This window comes from Syngnathoides biaculeatus, chromosome 1 (assembly GCF_019802595.1).
Source record: "Syngnathoides biaculeatus isolate LvHL_M chromosome 1, ASM1980259v1, whole genome shotgun sequence".
Classification (NCBI taxonomy): domain Eukaryota; kingdom Metazoa; phylum Chordata; class Actinopteri; order Syngnathiformes; family Syngnathidae; genus Syngnathoides; species Syngnathoides biaculeatus.
This window is the reverse complement of record NC_084640.1, coordinates 14,895,034-14,915,520: the sequence shown is the minus strand read 5'-3', so window position 1 is coordinate 14,915,520 and position 20,487 is coordinate 14,895,034. Positions and strand designations below refer to the sequence as shown.

The following is a 20,487-nucleotide window of genomic DNA, read 5'->3' as shown; positions in this document are numbered from 1 at the left end:
GAATATGAATTCGCTTATGGCTGACAACCAGTCTGGATTTAAAGGACGGCATGACACGTTTCCACATGGTATATTTTTTAATGTAAAGCCAACAGTGTTAGGAGGAATGCATTTCCACTCAAATTGAATGCATTATGTACAGTCCAAACGAGTATCAGGCCTATACACATCAAAGCACTTCTATGTACACTTACACTTTGCATTAGATACAAACATATTTGCCAAAAAAAAAAAAAAAATCTTCCAATTCAAAAATGTACTATGTGCCGACAATGGACGTGCGACAGGCCATGCACGAGAGGACAAATAAAAGATAATTAAAATACTGATGCGGACCAATTGCGGTGGTACCTTCAGTGTCATTTTTGCAAACCTGTGTTTAATAATTCCCAGTCCAAGTGTCACATAGATGAAACTCAAATAAGTTACCATGCATTTGTCTTGACGGCACGTGACTGTCACCAGTGTTTATTTCCAGTTCTGTGTCAATTACTCAAGAGTAATCTACATGAAGCTCAATAAATAAATAAGTTATCATGCATTTGCCTTCACTGCATGTGTGAATCAAGCATTCAAATAACTTCATTAATAGTCATTCCCCTCCCTAAAAAAAAAAAAAAAGAAAAAACTTCAAATGGGGAGTAGCATTGCCAAAACTAATGAAAACGTGAAAAAATACAGCACTGAAAAGAAAAAAAAAACACTAATTTCACACCAATGACTAAGCAAGGGGAGAAAGGAGGGGAAAAATTAACTATGAAGAAAGCTCGTTCGTCGCAACATCATTTTTGTGCCTTGAAAAGTTGAGTTGCCGCACTGGAAAAGTCCGAGCAGGGGTGTCCTCAGTCCGGCTCTGGGGCCATTTAAAAACAGCCAGAGCAAACGCAAACGAAGGCTTACAAGAGAGGAAGTTTGTCCCTCCATGAGAAAAAGATGAAATGTTATTAATACCCCATGACGGAGTAGTGGCGTCAATTTGTTGGTAAGCTCAGCTACTTGCTTGCCATGCGAATTTGAGCCTTATGTGGGATGTGAGAGGAAACCGGAGCGCCCGGAGAAGACCCACGCAGGCACAGGGAGAATATGCAAACGCCACATTGGCGGGTCCAGAATTAAACCTGGGACCTCAGAACTGTGAGGCTGAAGCTTTACCAGTTGATCCACCGTGCCGCCCTAAATTATACTTTTTTTTTTTTCCAAAAATAATTTCATGGAAATGTTACTGCAAACAATTTCCGTTTTTCTTTTCGCTAGAAACTCCATCCATCCCTTTTCTTAGCCGCTTATCCTCACAAGGGTCGCGGGGAGTGCCGGAGCCTAACCCAGCTGCCAACGGGCAGGAGGCGGGGTTACACCCTGAACTGGTCGCCAGTCGGTCGCAGGCCACACGGAGACAGACAACCCATCACACCTCGGGGCAATTTAGAGTGTCAAATTAATGTTGCGTGTTTTTGGGATGTGGGAGGAAACCGGAGTGCCCACCCGGAGAAAACCCACACAGGCACGGGGAGAACATGCAAACTCCACACGAGCGAGTCCGGAATCGAACCTGGGACCTCAGAACTGTGAGGCCAAAACTTTCCAGCTGAGCCACCGTGCCGCCTCTTTCCCGCATATTTTTCTCTTGTACCAAACGGTGAGTTTTAACATCAAGGGCGGTACTCAATCTTTTATCGTAACGACGTAATGACATTGTTTCTACAATTCATTTGTTTTAACATCTTTGTCAAACCAAAGACTCGTGAAATCTTCAAAAAATGGCCGACGCGGGATTCACGTTTTGGACACCCCTGCCCAAAAGCAACACATCCCCAAATGAGCGTCGAGTGGCGTTCGAGTACTAGTGGTACACCATTTAAAGCTGGCACTAACGAGAAATTGCAATTATACACGAGTACCTAGAGAAATGGAAACTTTGTGGGGTTGCCATGCAGTCACGAGGGGAGGGATTTGTTCCGGTTCTGCGTTCCTAACGGGCACGGGGGATAAACGACCCGACGGGTGTGGGCGACTAATTTGTGTTAGTAGAAGCGCGGGTGGGGGGCGGGCGGGGGGGTGTTAGAAGCGAGAGACACCAAACGATTAGGGCGACACTGGTGGGGAAAAAGAAAAAAAAAAAAAAAAAAGGTTGTTAGTTTAAATAGCAGAATGGAGGGAGGGGAGGGAAAGAGACGACGACAACAACAACAACAACAAAAAAAGGGCCCACGTTCGTCCTCCCGGCTCAATCGCGGGAGCGACCCACAATGGCCAAGATGTAGAGGAAAATGTTGATGATGTCCGTGTAGAGGTTGAGAGCGGCGAAGACGTACTCCTCGGGGCTCAGGGACAGCTTCTTGTTGCCCAGGAGCAGCTGGGTGTCCACGGCCAAGAACTGCAACAAACAAAGACGACTCAACGTTCTACTCGTCAAAACTTTTGAGGGGTTTTTTTTTTTTTTTTTGGACCGCCAACACCTCCACACACCAAAAAAAAAAAAAAACTCACGCAAGTGAACAAGAGGGCACCCAGCGAGGCGTAGACGATGTGCAGGATCTTGTGGCGGATGAACATGCAGAGGATCCCGAAGAGGAGGAGGACGATCAGGCACACGAACAGCACGCCTTGGCAGGAAGTGAAGTCGTACTTGCTCTGAAGAACGACGCCAGGACGCCCATTTCATTCACGAGCCGTTCATGATTCATAAATAAGTAAATGAATCAAAATACAGAAAAAAAATCTGGGGGCAGACACAAAATTGTCTGCACTGTGGAACACAATTCACTCCCCTGACAGCTATGCATCCATTTTCTTGGCCGCTTAGCCTCACGAGAGTCACGGGGAGTGCCGGAGCCCATTTCAAGTTGTCAACGGGCAGGAGGCGGGGCACACCCTGAACTGGTCGCCGGCCGATCGCAGGGCGCATGGAGACAAACACCCAATCACACTCACAATCACACCTAGGGGCAATTTAGAGTGTCCAATTAATGTTGCATGTTTTGGGGATGTGGGAGGAAAGCGGAGTGCCCACCCGGAGGAAACCCACGCAGGCACGGGAAGAACATGCAAAGTCCACACAGGCAGGGTCCGGGATTAAACCCGGGACCTCAGAACTGTGAAGCCAACATTTTCCAGCTGATCCACCGTGCCATTATTATATTGAAAAAAAAATTGCGGGTGTACCTAATGCTGTGTCCAATGATTATGTAATTGCGACCCCTCCCAATTGTAAGCCAAAATCATCGTAAAAATATTCATGATTTGTGTCGTCTGGACCTGTAGCGAGAAGAGGACCACGGTGAAGCAAACCACAGCGGTGATGCCCACGGCCATGATGACGGCGTCCGTGTCGTAGAAGCTGGCGATCATGCCCACCATGTAGGAAAGGCTGAGGGTCAGGATGGACTGCGGGACGGGCGGGTCGGAACAAAACGGGCCAATGAGGACGAGCAATCGTTCGCCGCGGCGGTTGTTTTTTTCTGTCGGCTTTTTTCATTTTACCAGCGCCACCAGGTTCCAGGGGTGCTTGCGGCGGAACTCGCCGCAGCAGCTGAGCACGATGAGGGACACCAGGAAGACCACGTAGGAGATGTAGTACGTCCACGGGTTCTGGCCCACAAACACCTTGGCTTCGTCCACGAAGGTGAACACGGCGACGAAGGAGAAGGTGACCAGCAGCTGAACGGTGAGGACCATGAAAACCTGGAGGAGGAGTATCCGGACTTGGTATTTTCCGTGGTTGGGCATACGTTAGTGCCGTCATTTCTGGCCTATAAGCAGCGCCTTTATTCACACGCTTTCAACCCTGCGGCTAATTTCTGCATTTTTTTTCTAACGGCCGTAACGGGGCACTCGAGCGGAAAAGGGAAGTGTGACCAGTGGAATATATGTGCCGAGGAAGTGACTTTTACCGGTATGTTTTTTGTTTTTGTTTTTGAGCACTGCGCTAGTGTTACCGTGTGGCTGCTGCGTTACTGCCATGTCTCAGTGATTACTACCAGTATGTTTTTCTTTAACCGGCCCTGTTAGCACCACACTAGCGTGTTGCTGCTGTGTTACTGCCGTGTCTCAGTGATTTTTACCGGTCCTGCTAGCGCTGCACTAGAGTTAGCGTTGCGCTAGCATCTTGCTGCTGTGTTACTGACGCTTCTCAGTGATTTAGGTATGTTTTTTTTTTTTTTTTTTGCGCTGTGAGTACTGTCCTACTGTGTTGCTACTGTGCAGCTGCCGCTATTTGTTTTTTTTTTTACCGGTATGTTTTTTTGTTGTTGTTGTTATTTATCGCCCTGTTCGTGCTACCATTTTGTTGCTATCTTAAGATAAGCTAAGGTAATAAAGCTGTCTGTGTAGACTCTTTCTTTGTAAATATCTCGTGTTTCAATATGGGTTTCAATGTGGGCACTTGCGGCTTATACACAGGTGCGGCTTACATATGTACTAAATAGTATTTTCTTTACAAATGTACTGGGTGCACTCTGTAGGCTGTAAATTACAGGAGTCTTTTGTTAACAGTACGATCCCACAAGATGGCACTGGTATAAAAGGAAAGCAGGAATTACATTGAAGTGACTGAGTTTAGGCCGGGTCGTTAGGGAAAGTCTTTACCCCATGTGGATGTTTTTGCTCCACTTCAATCAAATCAAGTGCAAGTTACTTCTTTTTAAGAGATACGTTGTTAGAGGAGTGTGAATTGATGTTAAAGTGTGAGGTAATGTTAGCCATTTTAGCTAGCTCGTTATCTACCTCGGTAACAGTAGACACGCTAACTCTTGTAGACGTAGAGCTTGAAACATGACTATGTGACGCAGTAAATTTACTTTTCTGATGAAGGCCTGTCGGATGCTCTTGTCCTCAAAGCCCGAGTTGGTGAAATCCTCGTTGTCGTAGTATGTCGGAGGCACGTCGCCATGGTAACCGGGGCTGCCGCCGGGCGCTGCGAAGACACGCGTCATCAACACGACGACGTCGGGAGATGGTAAATGTTTATCCTTCGGCTTGGCTACTCACCAGAGGGGTCTCCTGGAAAGCCTGGCTGACCGGGTCCTTGCTGGTAGGGCCCTTGGGGGTAGGGCCCCTGCGGGTAGGGCATCTGGGGGTAAGGCATCTGCGGGTAGGGGGCCGGGCCGAAGCCGGCCTGAGGAAAGCCCGGCTGGCCGTAGCCGGCGGCCGGCGGGTACGGCCCCCCGGGGGCCTGGCTGTAGTTGGGCGGCGGCATGCCGAAGCCCGGCTGCGGGGGTCCGTAGACGTTGTTGTGGAGCGGGTTGGACTCCCCCATCGCCGGGTAGCCACTCTTGTCCTGGGACATGTTGCGGAGGGCGGTTCAGGAACGAGCTGCGGAAAGGGGAGCGCAGGGAATACCAAATTTAATATTTGATTCATAACTGTATCAAAAATGCAGACAATGAATACGGTCACATGGTCGCGTGCAGGTGAACGTTAACTCGACATTGCTCGAATAACAGATCATCCTCTTTTGTTCGTTAAATATGTCACGGCTTGTGGAAAAAAAAAATGGTGTAAAATAATGCACACATTTTCTCACATGGTATTATTACAAGCTAATTACCCACCTAAGCATACACACACACACACACACACACACACGCACACGCTGGGCACGGTTACCATGGAGCGAGGTGCGCTGCCGTGGTAACCGAATGTATTATTAATCTAATTTGGCTCCGAATGAGTCCCGACAACAAGGCTACAAACGGCGGTCGACGGGTTTCTCAGGAAGGCGTGCACTCTCGCCACCATCTTGATTCGTGCAGGACGAGGGAAAAAAAAAAAAAAAAAAACTTTATCGAGAATCATTCAAATAAACATTTGAATAATAACGTGGGCTGCTGTTTATTTCCTGTGCAAAGAGGTCGGACAACGGAACTGGGGAAAGGTCGTGGAGGGGGGTCCTCAAACCGGTTTTTAAACCCCACCACGTTATGGAAAACGGACTGAAAGAATCAACAATAAATGACGTCCTGCTCACGTGATTGGCTCGGGACGAAGCTACTACTTGTAACTGAATATGCCACAAAAATCAATATCAATAAAATGCACATGACAAGCTTGACGCAACTCATCCATGTGATCCGTCACGGTGGGCTCCTACCCGATTCCCACCACGAGACGATCCGATTGTCGGCGTGTCCAGAAGGCCCGTTTGCCTTACAAAACGGTGCCAGGTCACAACGCGTAACCAGCAGATGAAACCAAATCATGTGACAAAATGTCTGATCTGCTTGCAGTCCAACGTCCACAATGACTCAGAGATTTTTGTTTTTCTTTGATTATTATTGTTTTTTGTTTTTGTCGAGCACCACTTATGTTTCCAATCCTCTTGGCGGAGATGCTCTGCCAATGTGGATCAAGGATGGCGTGCGGGGAGGGATGGGGGGCAGGAATTAAGTTAAAAGAAGATGCGGGTGCTTGGGCCAAGTTAACACAATGAGTCCAGGACAATGTCATGACATAAGCGCGGAAAAACAGCCATTTTTATATCATACAGTGTGATGCACGAGCACAAAAATGCAGGAAAAGTCATTTGACCGCAGGGGTACGATTGATTATTTACAGATTCGGTCCATAATTTGCTTTCGACACCTTCTCCCTAGTGGCCTATTTTGCACAAAGTTAGCTTGTAACAGCACAACTGGGAAAACCTCTTGTACCGTAATAATGCAAAATGTATCATCTTTATTTATTATTTAACCAGGTAGGCCAAGCGAAAACCCGTTTTTATGAAAAATGACAATCTGTACCGTCATGTCATACATGGCAGCAGAAATACAGAACCAAAATAAACAATAATGCATGTTAATAAGTAGCTAAAAACAACCACAGCGTCATTTATGTTTTTTTAACTCTACAAATCTTAGGTGCAAATTGTTTCTTTTTCCCCACCAAAGGACCAATAAAGTCTCAATTTTAAAATAATTTACAGCTTTAGGGTGTTAAAAGAGTCATTTAGACATGTAGTATTACAGGAGGTTTGGGTAAAAAAAAAAAAGGTACACAAAACTGTTTGAACCTCTAATTCAAAATTTATTTAGCCCCATAATAATAATTAAAAAAAAAATACAATTCAACTCTAATGCAGACTACTAGCACAACAAATGCACACCAGCATTCAAAAATTAAATTAACATCGTGTCCAGGAAGTCATCTAAAAATAAAATCAACCATGGCACTTTTCTCATTTTAATACTGTATAACAAAAAAATTGTCGCGCATCCAAAATAGAAAGCAGCTTGGTGGCGTTCTGCGCCATTCGAGGGAAGCGAAACCCAAAACACCCAAAGTCGGTGCACCTGCTGCAGGCGCACCTCCGACATCATCATCATCATCATCGCGGAGGCCTCGTCGGTCCAAATGCGCCACGCGTTGCGTCAGCAAAAAAAAAAAAAAAAAAAAAAAAACATTCTGGTTGGCATTTTGCGAACGGAACGACACGACTGAGCGCTGATGGACGGCGGTAAACGCTGGTCCGGGCTAGTCGGGGACGCCAGTTAGCCCTGCGTGACGACGTCGTTTCGGTAGACATTATTTTTTTTTTTTAGCTTATTAAAGCGTCACTTTTTAATCTGCAAGACACGCGACTCGATGATGACGACGTCGTTTATTTGGGTTTCGTGCCAGCCCAGATGCTACTTGCTAAGCTAGCGGGGTCGTGCCAGCAAAAACAGCGATGGAGACCGCAACGCTATAAATAATGCGACTTGCCTTGTTTTTTTTTTTTCGTATGTCCTTCCCGAAGGTTCGCCGTGGTCCGTTCGGTGTTTTTATTTTTCCAAATTTCGCAGATATCTCGTCGTCGACTGAGCGCTGCGGCGGAGCCTCCAACGTCAAAATGGTCAAGTGGGTCAGTCGGTGACGTCATCACGCGACGCAGTCATATAATGGCCGTCGGTGACGTCACTTCTGGAATCCGCCCCTTCAGTGTGATTATGAAGATTGAAAACAAAAAATTAAAATCTAGAACATTCCTGTTCGCGTGATGTTCTTAAGATGATTTTTAACATTGAAAACAAAAAAGAAAAATCTAGAACATTCCTGTTCACGTGGTGTTGTCAAGATGTATTTTTTTTTTAATGGCACGTGAACAAATCATCAGATGACTGCCCTGTTATGCTATTTGAACCTAGAATGTTCCTCACCATGTGCTGTGATTGCAATACAGATGCCCTATTTAAAAAAAAATAAATAAATTATATATATATTTTTAGCTGCATAACTACCACTTTCTCCAGTGGAAATACAAATGTGTCAGGGTCACACTTTTGGTCATTATAAAACGTTTATTAACAGTACAGCTGATGCTTTATCCCTACTGGCCATTATGGGCTTCTAAAAAAATTATTGCAAATTGTCATCGCCATACACAAAGGCCTTTCGGCCAGAAATTTTCTTCTCTGAAAAAACCCATTGACCAAATTTGTAAAAGCAAATTGGGACGAAATTAGTTTATCTACTCATAACGTCCAGTTATTGTCTTCTCTTTGACATGAAATTATCTCCTCTTTTTTACAAAAGGCCAGCATTTTCCTTTCTTCGCATAAAATCTCGTTGGCAAGGAATCGTCTTCTCTTGTCACCAACGTCCGGAATCAAAATTATCTTCTCTTCCTTTAAAAATAAATTGCAAATTATTGTCTTCTTTGGTTAAAAAAAAAAGAAAAAGTAAATTGACAAGAAATTGCTTTCTTTTCCTCACAAAAGCCCAGAATTTTTTAAAGTTAGACAATTTGTCAACGATTTATAAAAAACCCGTCAAGAAGACATTGTCTTGTCATCCGTTATTCCTCGGAGAATTCGTTAGTAAGCCCCGCCTCCTAGGAGGTCCGTTTTCTCGTCCGCTGACCGGTGGTGCGGGCGTCACGCGCTATTGGTCGTACGCTCGCGCCTGCAGGAGGTTGTCCAGCTCCGTCTTGCTAATGGTCCCGTACGCCTGGCAGTAGCTGCCCAGCTTGGCGCGGGGGTCGCCCGCCGCCGGCACGTTGCAGTTGTTCTGAAAGACCTTCTTGCTGAAGCGCGGCGCCGGTCGACCGTCGCGGCCCTGAGGACTGGAGCGCTGGTTCTGCGCGGGACCGACAAGAAAAAGAAAGTAGTCCTCGCTGCGCCTGAGTCGCCGCGAATGTTTCCCCTCGCTCACAGAGTTTGCGCTGGCGGCGTTCAGTCCCGGGGGCGACTCGGTCTTGCGCACCAGCGGGTTGTTCTGGGCTTGGGCGAACGTCAGCGAGAAGGAGCGGTTGGGGTGCGCCGGGGCTGAGCGACCGCGCTGGATAATCTGGTCCATGGACTTTGGAAGCGGAAGACTAAAGTCAACGAGAAAAAATAAAAATAAAAACATTGAAAAGACTTACTGTGTTAGCTCTGTCGCCCTCTGTTGGCGGCACGGTGGCACTGCCGCTTGTCTGTCTCGCTGCTTTCCTGCAGGCCGAGGTCGAGTGAGCAAAGCCATCTGGACGGAGAGCCAATATTTAGTTTAGCATCTTAAAGACGCGAGTGGCTCCCGTCAGACGTACTCGGAGCGTGCGTGATGGGGTTATAAGTGCATCTGCCCGGGCGGGGGTCCTCGGAGGGGTCCGTCTTCTCCGCGGGGGCAGGCGGCGACGCGTCCGCCGGCCCCTGTTGGCTTTCGCATTCGGCCTTCGCGTCCCGGTTGTCGTCTCCTCTGTCCTTGTGGCCGACGTCCTCCGTGGCGGTGACGGCTTCTTTGGGGCGCAGGAGTCGGAGTTTGCCCTGTTGGCTTTTCCTCTCCCGGATCATCTGCAAGGGACGCAAGCCAGCATTGAAACCACTTAAATTCTTGATATTCTCTTTTATGTTGAAAAAAATTGTCATTTTTATCTACCGAGAACGTGCTAGATGGGCAGGAATGGATTTGTTACGGTAACTTGACATAAGAGTTTGGCTACAGAATAATAACATCCTGAAGTCAAGACGCCATTTGTCATTTGTTTGTACCTCGTACAGTTTGTTACGGTACTGGTCCACAGACAACTGCACGTCGTCGTCCAGCGGCAGAACTACGTCGTAGTTGAGAGACGGCTCCTTGTCCGGATTGTGGAACCTCGACAACACATAAAAATACGACACAATATAACGGAAAATGCGTGCTAGTCGATACGTTGCGAGAGAGAAAAACGCACACGCTATAATTAATGCATTTTAAGAAAGCAAATCCATACATGGCATATTCAGTCACTGTGATTTGACAGGCGCACATGCGAAAAATCACGCATTTGCTACGAGTAGAAATATATCAATATTGAAAGACGTCGCTGCGCAATTGCGCACTTGTCGCACACTCAGCGCACATGAAAACCGAAAACCACAGCCTGACGGCTTTTTATTTTTCATTATTTTAAACACGGAAGCACAACGAACTGCTGCTCAGCCTACTTCTACTTCATAATTTACCTGACACCGCCCCCCTCCGCTCTTAAAGGGATACACACTCATAATTACAAACAGAACGCACACCCGTAACTTTATATCTGCGGGCATGACTGACCACACCCGTACATTTATCAAAATGTGAGTGACTGGCGTATTGGTACCTGGCTACGTAAGGGTGCTGGAGGGCTTTTTCCGCAGTCAGCCTCTTGTCGGGGTTGAAGACCAGCAAACCCTTCAGGAGGTCCAAAGCGTCGGGGGGCACCGACGAAGGCAGGAGGTCCTCAAAAGGCGCCGGCGGCCTGGTGAGGCGAGGGTGGGGATTCAAAAAAAAAAAAAAAAAAAAAAAAAAGGAAAATGAACAACATACAAAATAGGAGGAAAAATGAAAATGGAATAATAAATGGACATGGGTGACAAATACATTACAAATTGGAAAAAAAAATTAAAAACGATACAGGCAAAAATCTTCAAATGCTACAATAAAAAAAAAAAAACGGAAAAATGACAAAGTAATAGTTGAAAATAAGTGAGGAAAATGCATAAACAGAATAGTCACAAATTAGAGAAAAATACGATAAATATGGGTTGAGAAAAAAAAAATATTTAAAAAAAATATGCAGATACAGAGGTGCATGGACATTCAATTTTCCCTTTTGGAAAAAAATAAATCAAACCCAAGAAATAGTGTTTTAACTAAGATTAAAAACTACATTACAAAATTGTAAAAATATGAATAGAATATATTTGCTTAGGTAGCCAGTGAACTTCAACAGAGAGTAGCAACGAATGCCCTGAAGCCTCATTTTTAAAAAATTGTTATATGACACTTGTCTCAAATTTTTGCAAAAAACAATAATAATAATAAATCATCCAAACGTGTGCATGAGATGAAGAAATTCCCTCACCTCCGTAACATTCTTTGAACCACCGAGGACCCGATTTCAGACTTGACGGCGAGGACATCTGGGAAGGCGCCGGCGTCCGTGGGGAAAAGTAAATAACGACGACGGAAATCCTCGTAAATTTCGCGCGGGCGCACGGCTCACCTTCGGCGCAGGGGTGCGGGATGGCGCTCATGATCTGCTCCAGCTGATTGATGGTGGACGTCCCGGGGAACAAGGCTTCTCCCAGCAACATCTCCCCCAGGATGCAGCCCAGGCTCCACATGTCCACGCCCTTCGTGTACCTTCCGAGCAGCGGTCCTCAGTTCTCCAGCCTCTCATCCCGCAACGAGCGCGCGGCGTACCTGGTGGAGCCCAGCAGGATCTCCGGAGCCCGGTACCACCTGGTGGCCACGTACTCCGTCAGCGCCGGGTTGCCGCTGTCTTCTTGGTCCTGGTTGAGGGAGCGGGCCAGACCGAAGTCGCACAGCTTGACCACGCAGTCAGAGTCCACGAGGACGTTGGAAGGCTGACGGGGGAGGGGGGGGCAGTAAAAAATGAGCTTTGAAAGATCAGCATGAGGAAGTGGCAAAACAAAAATGGCTGTCTTCAGAATTCTCGTTTTATCGTGCATTTGTTTCTATTATTCTTGCCCGAATCATTCTCTTTGCGACCCAACGACACCTGGAAAGGCGACGCGGCTGCAGCTTTGAACAAATGTTTGCGTTGACGTTGCCATTTGTGCTTCGCGAATTTGTAACTTTGTAACCTTTTGACCTGAGGAAAAAAAAAAACAAAAACAAAAAAAAAAAACAGCGAGGCTGACCCAGAACGTGGTTCCGAGGTCCAGCTGACAGCCGGGTTCTTGTCCCTGTGCTAAATAGCCATCGTGGGCAAATTTGGTGGAACTGATTTTGAGTGTGTACCATTCATTGTTTGCCGACGGTCCCAGGGAAAGGTACCTTTTGGTCCCGGTGGATGACGTTCCCCGAGTGCAGATATTTGACCGCTTTGAGCAGCTGGTACATGACGTACCGCTTGTGGATGTCCTTTAAAAGCGTTCCTTTTTTAATCACCGCGTGCAGGTCACTGTCTGGATTCAAAACAACAAACAAATGGAACAGGGTTGAACCAGTTCGGTGAAGCGTAGCGACTCACCCATGTACTCGAAGACGAGGTAAATGTCTTTGTCGTTTTGCGCCCGGATGATGTTTTGGAGCTTGACCACGTTGGGGTGATCTCCAAACTCCTGCACACGACGACAAAAAATGGCGTCAACATCCTTCTTATTAGCATTTTGAGTCTTCGCTGTTCAAATTTGATCCAAGTCTGCCTTTGAAGGACCCCCGCCCCCACCCCTCCCTCCCTCCCTCCCGGCGCATGGTCAACATGACGCCATAATAGACCTTTCCGACCCGTCGATCGCTCGTACGATAATAGCCAATCAGATAGCCGCATTGTCTTGACACGCCCCTCTCGCCGTACCGTCCCACAAGCAATGCCGGTTGTCAGTAGCGGGCGCTTGGAAAAGTTAGCGTTACGAAGGAAACGGTCTTCAGGTGCGTTTGGGGAACGTGCAATTCTGATGAAAGATACCCTGCCCGGTTGACTCATTTTCCAAAGCCCAAAACACAGTTGACGAAGATTCTACGACGGATTAAGGCTCGCGGGAGAGCGCACGGACAACTAAATGTGAACAATATCAACAAACAAAAGCTTGTACGTTCGAAGGTAAGTGAGGGAGAAGTATCTTCTTGGAGTTTGATTGAATTATTATCGGTGCTTTATACATCGCAGGAGAACAACTTTCACTTTGTTAGATAGAGAATCGACTTCAAACCTGTTTTGTTCAGTCGCCATTTTGGAAGCTTGCGGGACGTGGCAACTGTAGCTAAGGGGGCGGAGCTTAAGCTCGCCGGGTCCATGGTCACCTCAAACCAAAGCGGCCGACTTCCTGTTTTTTCTGACATGACTTTTTTGTTACTCTATTCGAATAAGTTTCAATATGGCTCCAGACCTGGTTTCTGAGCGTGGATTTGTTTTGATCCAGCAAAGGGGGGTGGGGGGGGGGTGACTGAGCCAATTTTCCATGGAAAAACTGGTTGATGGTTAACAGACAGATTGTGCGCCAAGGCCTGGAGGAATTATGTAACGGAACTAAAACTCTGCACGTTCATTCTGATTGGTTGGATGTGAGAGACGTTCATGTCGAATGGCAGGGAGGGGGGTGCAGTTTTGGACAGGGTGGGGGGGGGGGCGATTTTACCTGCAGGAAAACGACTTCTCGGAAGGTCCGCTGTAAAGGAAAAAAAAAAATAATAATAAAACAATTAGGATGTGAAATCAAGGAACTCAAGCTTGCTGTATGAGAAAATAATTGTCCAAATTCAGATTTGTGACGTCGCGCTTGAAACGATTTCCAAAATGGCTGACCTGAGCGTCCGTCTTGTTCCTGAAGGCGTCGAAGATCTTCTTGACGGCGACAACCTCGCCCGTTTGCCTGTCCACCGCCTTCCAAACGATGCCGTAGGCCTGCCAGGCCGACGCAGAACAAACGTGAATCATCACCGTACTTTTTGTAATCCATTATAATAATAATAGTAATATAAATTAAAAGACTTGTAGCGCTACAAAATATGAGTGATTACGCGAAACGTCTTATTTTCTAAAGCACGCTTTGCTCCCGACTTGATTTATCATCGTTTTGAACGAGCCCCTTACTTGAATTCTTATTGTTTCAAATGGCACAAGACTTGAAAGGACAGTTTGTAGAAGTGATATAATTTTGTATATATATATATATATATATATATATATATATATATATATTATATATATATATATATATATATATATATATATATATATTATTTTTTAGAAACTTTTTTCCTGGTTAAAAACATCTGTCAACCCTGTACTTTATCACTTCTATATAGCAAAAATTCAAATAAAAGAACATCTTCCTTGGGCGGAATCGTCACGTACACTTGAAAATTAAAAAAAATTAAATCCACATTTGTTTTATGTAACGGCAATCCATAATTTCAAATGTACTCCCACATCAAGTATAAAAACATGCAAAAGTTTGCATAATATGACAGTAGTAGGACAGTTCTCTCTCTGTATATATAATATATATATATATAATATATATATATAAAATTAGGGGGGGGGGTTGAAACTTTTTTCCTGGTTAAAAACGACCATCAACCCAGTACTTTATTGTTTCTAATAGCAAAAATTCAAATAAAAAGCCATCTTGCACGGGTAAAAAAAAAAAGATAATTTTTAAAAAAAAAATCCACATTTGTTTCATGAAACGGTAATACATAATTTCAAATGTACTCCCACATCAAACATAAAACATGCAAAAGTTTGCATAATATGACACTTAACCAGTGCACAACCTGTTGACCAATAGGATGTCAGAATGTGCAAAATTTATGCCAAAAAAGAACCAAAAAAAAAAGATTTTCTTAACAACATACAGTGATATGGTGAAATTCCCACGCAAATAAACGTCTGGATTCTATGTAAAAACTCCAAAAGTGGAAAAAGCAAAAAGTCGGCCTGAAACCGAAAGGGTGAAAAAAAACAAAACTGAAATGAGTAATTTCACTGTTGCGTTCAGGTACCCCTTTCGGTTCGGACAAAGGACTACTCACCCCTTTGCCAAGTCTTTTCCTGATGTCGTATTTGGTGGAGATGTGTTCCTCCACTTCTGGCATGCTGGCAGATTTGACTCTTTTGCTCATTTTGAAGACCTTCCGCGCTTTCCTTTCCGCGACGGGGCTTGCAAAAAAGTCCGACGTTCGGCGGATGACGCCAAAGTGGTCGCGGTTTTACCGGAACTGGTGGCGGCGATTCGGCAGCCAATAAAGTCGTTATTTATCTCCTTTTTAACCGCATTAAAATGATATTCAAGTATCGCGCAGCTCAGTTGGTAGCGTTCGCGGACGCTTAGTAGTTTGGAGTCCCTTTAAACGACGCCGGCCGGAGAAGGGCGAGCGGACGCAGGTGTAGCCATTTTTTTTTTTTTTTTTTTTACATCCGCTACTCAGCAGCCATGTTTAAAGAAGGGCTTTTCCTCTCGCGTTCACTTTGGAGACCGAGTGGCCGCAGCATGCTTGCCCGGTTCGGCCGAGACCCCGATAAGCGGGGCGGAGGTGAGTTTTGTCACAACTTGTCGTCGTGGAAACTGGTCAGGCGGGGTGGGGGGGGGGGTTGGCTCTTAAAGGGCCCGCGGCTGGACCAACGGGCGGCGACGCTTGCTGTGAGGTCACGCGTTGCCTGTTGTCATGGTGACACGCCTGGCGTCAGAGAGGGCCGCGTGCTGTGTGATCCCCTTCTTTCATCAGAGTTGTTTCGCCTGACTATAATTGCAAAGAGGACTTTTACACCACTGTTTTTGTATTAAAAAAAATGCCGCCCCCTCCCCATAAAAAGACATAAATAAAGGATTAATTAAAGAAAAATATATATTTATTTTATATTTTTGGACAGTCAATTTTTTCTTCAATCGAAATATATTTTATTCATTTCATTAACATCCCTGTATACAAATAAGCATGTCATTTCTTCTTCATATATGGATCATTTTTGTTGATATAAAACAGATGCACGCAATTAAAAAGGAAAAAAATGTATTTTGGGAGTGTAATTTTTTCACTTGTAATAATTCTGTATGAATTATGTTACGTTTTTTATTCTTTCAATATATCATTCCTACATGTGAAAATGTCCATTCATCTATATATAATTTTTTGTTCAATTGAAATATATTTTATCATTTCATTAACATCCCTGTATACAAATAAGCATGTCATTTCTTCTTCATATATGGATAATTTATGTTGATATAAAACAGATCCATGCAATTAAAAAGGAAAAAAAATGTATTTTGGGAGTGTAATTTTTTTGCTTGTAATAATTATATTACATTTTTCTTCTTTCAGTATATCATTCCTACATGTTAAAATGTGTATTAATCTATTTATATATATATACACAATACCCAAATAATGTACTCACACCACACACACAAAAAATACAATTTTGAAGTATACATTTCCACTTTTATTGTTAAAAAGAACAAGTGTGTATGATTTTTTTTGGATGTCATTATCCAAACATTTATACAAACAACAATACATCTTAATAAATATTTACTGTCGTCCCTAAACCGGGTCCGGGGTCGGGGGAGGAGACGAGATTACGTAGTTAAAAGAAGACAGACAGCGTGAGAAATCGAACAAACCGCTGCGAATTAGCGAACAAATCTAATCCTTCCAGATTTTAATACGATTTAAATTTGTAATTATTTATATATACAGTAATTTCCCTGTCATTTTCGGCGACAATAATATTGAAGGAAGGAGAAACTCTGTCAAAAAATGAAAAGAAAAGTGGGAAAAAAAAAGAGGGAGGGAGCTGGTACCGAACATTGATAAGGACGCGGCTAACGGTCACGTGTCGGAAACCGCCAAACGCGATTGGCTCAAGACGAGTGCAGGAAGCGGTTGAAGGCGTTGTAGGCCGACTCCAGGTCGAAGAGCATCTGGCGCACTTGGCTGTCGTCCAGCTCGTCCGACGCCGACATGCTGCTCAGGGTGCTCAACCTGCAGACGGACGAGGCGCGTTCAAAATGGCTTTCAAAAATGGACGCCGCGGCAGTGACGGACTGACTGACCAGAGGCTGACTTTGTCCTTGGCTTCTGAGTCCGGTGGCATGTTGCTCATCCGGTTCATGGTCTCCATCAGCTCCCGCAGATCCGGTTGGATCTAATAAAAATAAACATTTAAAAACAAAACTGGTCTGCTTCGAGCAATTCCAGCTTTATAACTCCGTCGCTAACCAAAATGGCAGCACCCGCCGAGGCACAAAAACCGACCCCAACGGTGGCGACTTCATGCAGTATTAAATCATCTTAAACAACCTGTTATCTTTTTGATAAACACCGCCGTTGTCGCTCTGAAATATTGTGTGCGAGTCCACGTCAAATTAATAAACGCCTCCCTTAAATATAAAACGAGTTCACTGCGTGTTATTAAAAGATAAAGATGAACTTTTGTGTAGGCGGAGTCTTTGGCGACGATTAGTGTTCCGGTAGATTCTAACGTGTGGACGCACTATAATGGTTTTGAGCAATGATGCAAAAAAAATTATTAATAATAATAAGCGGCTGCCTCAAATAGAAACAGGAATTCTTATGCCGTTAATTGAACCAGAATTTCTGGGCACAACTCGAAACTCACCTCGTCCATGGCTCTGATCTCCAGTCTCAGCTTGTCCATAACTGTGATAAACAACTACATAAAAAAACAAAAAAAACAAAAAAAAAAAACAAGTGAGTGAGTAGCACAAGGAGGGAAAATAAAGACCTCGCCTCTACGCGTCCATTATTAGCCCGCGATTAACTGATTTCCCGTGCTCGGATTGAAACCATCCACTCGAGCCGTTAAGCGTTCAAACCCGAGCGCATAAAACGACCGCCAATCACGTCGGGGGGGGGCGTACGGAGACGATGTCGGCGATGCAGCGGTTCAAGTTGCCCTTGTCGTCCTTGATGGTGATTGGCCGGTCCTCCTTGATCCGTTCCATGGCCAGCGGGCAGTCCAGCTAAAAAAAAAAAAATTAAAAATATAATAATAATAATTTCTAAATAAGATGCTCATTACATGGATGGGACTGACCCATTTGGGGGAAAAAAAAAAAAACACTGAAAATGTCTGACTTCGAGGGGGGGGGGGGGGCGTTTAAAAGCAGGGTGCGCCCCCCTTCGGGCACAAAATTATTTTTTATAAAACACACTTAAAAGGTGACCTCTGGTTACCTCTAACAGTGTAAATACAGGGAAATCGTAACATTTTGAAAACTTAAAATATGAGTCCAAACAACCAAAATAATTTTTGCCAAACTTCAGACATAAAAAAAAATGTAGACTGAGTGAAATTTATATCAAATAGGCTGCTGCGTTTGCAAGTTATACTTCAGAAATAAGTACACAAGTAATTTATATATATTTATAATAATATATAAAATATAATCAATAATATAACACAATATATATATGTAATAAAATATAATGTTATATTGATAATAAATAAAAAAATATAAATATATAAAAAAATTATGAGAGAGAGAAAAAAGTGAGCGATAAAATAAAGGATCTACAGGGCCAGTGCTACAGATAGGCATAATCGTATTAACAGTTGTCAATGATATAATATTTGAGAAATTTACGTCCAACTTGGCTTTGCGTTTCCCGTTTTGGATACGCTCCTGGATATTTTTTTTTTTTTTTGCGCCTGGCCTTCCATAATTGATCGTATCGGAACACGGGAGTGGGCGGCACTTTGCCGGGAACGTCCACTTTTTGTACGTGTTCGGTCAGACACGTTGATACCGTTTTCGTTCCTACCTGCGCGGTTGCACTTTTTTTTCAAGCCGTGCCCGTCTGAAACAGTTTTTTTTTTTTTATTCCGTGGTTTTTCATCTTTTCGCTCCAAGACTTTCGCCGACCTGGCCAACGTGCAGACCGCTCGATCACATGTGCGTACATATGTCTATAACTACGCCGTAGTAAACAGAGCGCTTCTCTGTGAAACGTTAACATCGGAGTGAAAATACCGACGGAAGACCGCAAAAATGCTGCCGAAAATCGTAGTGTTGTTGTTATTACGAACACCGAATTTAATCCGAACAGATAGCAATGCCGTAAACAGTTAGCAAAGCCATTTTCCGCTATCAATATTGTGACTAATTTCACAACGAGCGGTGCCGATAGACGGCCGGTCTTGATCACAGCCCCCCCCCCCCCCCAATTTTCTCAACAGATTTACACGTCAGAAAAAAACTCGGAATTCCGCGAATGCACAAAAAATTCTCATCCCTTAGCGCCTCGTGCCATACAGCGGAATGAAGAGGAAATAATGTGAACGAAAAATAATCTTTTTAAACTCACCCTGTACTTGCGGCAGAAGTCGTCTATGGAGCCCACGTCGGAGCCTTGGACCTGTTTGAACGCCGCCTTGTACTGGACCAGCAGTCTGGAACACGAGGCCGTGTACCTAAAAACCACAAATGTGCGTCGATAGGCAGGAAGGTCTACACTCCTTTACGGATATTGGATCAGAACTCACTCGTTGGGGGTGACGCAGTCTTTGATGTAGGCTTTCTCCAGGGCTTGCAGGGTCTTGACCACAGCAAACAACTCTGCCATGTTGTCGTACCTTCACGCACAGCCACACAAAAACGGGCGTCCGAATGTCAAAAACGGGCGCGCGAATGTCGTTGGGAACACTTTAGACCACCCAGAAGCACCGCGTGACACTCACTTTTCTCTTTCTCTGGCATTTTTGTACAATTTCACTTCCTGAAATGATAAAAAGTCATATTATGTCATGAACATTGAGAATAAAAACTGTGAATTTGCACGACTTTTACCTCGTACAGCTCAGGTTTATTGGCTGGAGCTACTAGGAGAAGACGAAGCCACAACTTTAGGCACATTTTATAAGAATAATTAAGTTTGCTATGAGTTATATGACAACACTCTTACCTCCTCCCATGCTCCCTGTAACCGGTATGCCATGGAACATAGTGTATCAACTTATCAACTCAAATCTAAAAAAAAAAAAAAAAAAAAAGTGTGTGACTATTGAGTTGGCGAGTTAATATATATTATTTGATACCCAGTGTTATCAATAATTAACATTTATGAGCGCCACGCAAGTATTACGCCAACACAGTCCCGAGCTCAAAAACAATAACACAACGTTTGTAACTTCAAAAATGTTTACTAGCGAATGCAAAAATTGAAAACCCCCTCAGTTGAAGAATGTCGATAAACTTGTACCGTGTCCTTCTTGTTTTTGTTACACTCATCCAGCGAGCTCGAGATTAGCTTTCGATGCTAATTCGCAACTACGGCCTTTAAAACTACTATGACTCGCTACGCGCGGTTAAAAGTAAACTTTTTGAACGTTTCAGTATTTAATGATAAATCGACAGAGTGCCCAACGTGTGTCGAATTTGACAATATCTGTGACTTAGAACCAATTAAAAAAAAAAAGGCACAAACCTTTCGGCGAAGTAGCAATGACGTCAAGGTAAACACACCCTCATATCAGGACCGGAGGAGGTACGTCTGGCGCGCCTGATAGTAAATGAGTGATTATTTTCTGCACAATCCGATTGTCAGACGGTTTAATTATCGATCCAACTTTTG

The 20,487-nt window shown here is 44.4% G+C and overlaps 3 protein-coding genes across 7 annotated transcripts; all 3 read right to left on the bottom strand.

The window, feature by feature from the left end:
- Positions 1 to 68: 68 nt before the first annotated feature.
- On the bottom strand, positions 69 to 7,855 carry grinaa (glutamate receptor, ionotropic, N-methyl D-aspartate-associated protein 1a (glutamate binding)). The gene is made up of 7 exons (XM_061821193.1): positions 7,699 to 7,855; positions 4,987 to 5,310; positions 4,797 to 4,912; positions 3,481 to 3,681; positions 3,256 to 3,384; positions 2,488 to 2,631; positions 69 to 2,374 (listed from the first exon to the last, which is right to left on the bottom strand). The coding sequence occupies exons 2-7, from the start codon at positions 5,282 to 5,284 to the stop codon at positions 2,225 to 2,227; spliced, it is 1,038 nt and encodes a 345-aa protein (XP_061677177.1). The 5' UTR covers positions 5,285 to 5,310; positions 7,699 to 7,855; the 3' UTR covers positions 69 to 2,224.
- A 775-nt stretch (positions 7,856 to 8,630) lies between these two features.
- mapk15 (mitogen-activated protein kinase 15) lies at positions 8,631 to 15,468 on the bottom strand. 2 transcript variants are annotated; one of them, XM_061821174.1, is made up of 14 exons: positions 14,923 to 15,468; positions 13,691 to 13,789; positions 13,524 to 13,553; positions 12,416 to 12,506; positions 12,220 to 12,350; positions 11,623 to 11,786; positions 11,423 to 11,562; positions 11,282 to 11,339; positions 10,538 to 10,675; positions 9,942 to 10,047; positions 9,500 to 9,743; positions 9,338 to 9,435; positions 9,127 to 9,273; positions 8,631 to 9,051 (listed from the first exon to the last, which is right to left on the bottom strand). In XM_061821174.1, exons 1-14 carry the CDS (start codon positions 15,010 to 15,012, stop codon positions 8,857 to 8,859), a joined length of 1,731 nt encoding a protein of 576 aa, XP_061677158.1. In that variant the 5' UTR covers positions 15,013 to 15,468; the 3' UTR covers positions 8,631 to 8,856. The 2 variants fall into 2 exon arrangements, with proteins under 2 accessions (XP_061677158.1, XP_061677168.1); XM_061821184.1 differs by having other exon boundaries at positions 8,911 to 9,051; positions 9,127 to 9,289.
- An 842-nt stretch (positions 15,469 to 16,310) lies between these two features.
- vps28 (VPS28 subunit of ESCRT-I) lies at positions 16,311 to 20,467 on the bottom strand. 4 transcript variants are annotated; one of them, XM_061821142.1, is made up of 10 exons: positions 20,341 to 20,467; positions 19,819 to 19,883; positions 19,704 to 19,735; positions 19,595 to 19,632; positions 19,400 to 19,489; positions 19,222 to 19,327; positions 17,775 to 17,876; positions 17,513 to 17,566; positions 16,947 to 17,038; positions 16,311 to 16,875 (listed from the first exon to the last, which is right to left on the bottom strand). In XM_061821142.1, the coding sequence occupies exons 2-10, from the start codon at positions 19,856 to 19,858 to the stop codon at positions 16,755 to 16,757; spliced, it is 675 nt and encodes a 224-aa protein (XP_061677126.1). In that variant the 5' UTR covers positions 19,859 to 19,883; positions 20,341 to 20,467; the 3' UTR covers positions 16,311 to 16,754. The 4 variants fall into 4 exon arrangements, with proteins under 4 accessions (XP_061677126.1, XP_061677142.1, XP_061677134.1 ...); XM_061821158.1 differs by having other exon boundaries at positions 19,704 to 19,732; XM_061821150.1 differs by lacking the exon at positions 20,341 to 20,467 and adding an exon at positions 20,116 to 20,326.
- Between the last annotated feature and the right edge of the window lie 20 nt (positions 20,468 to 20,487).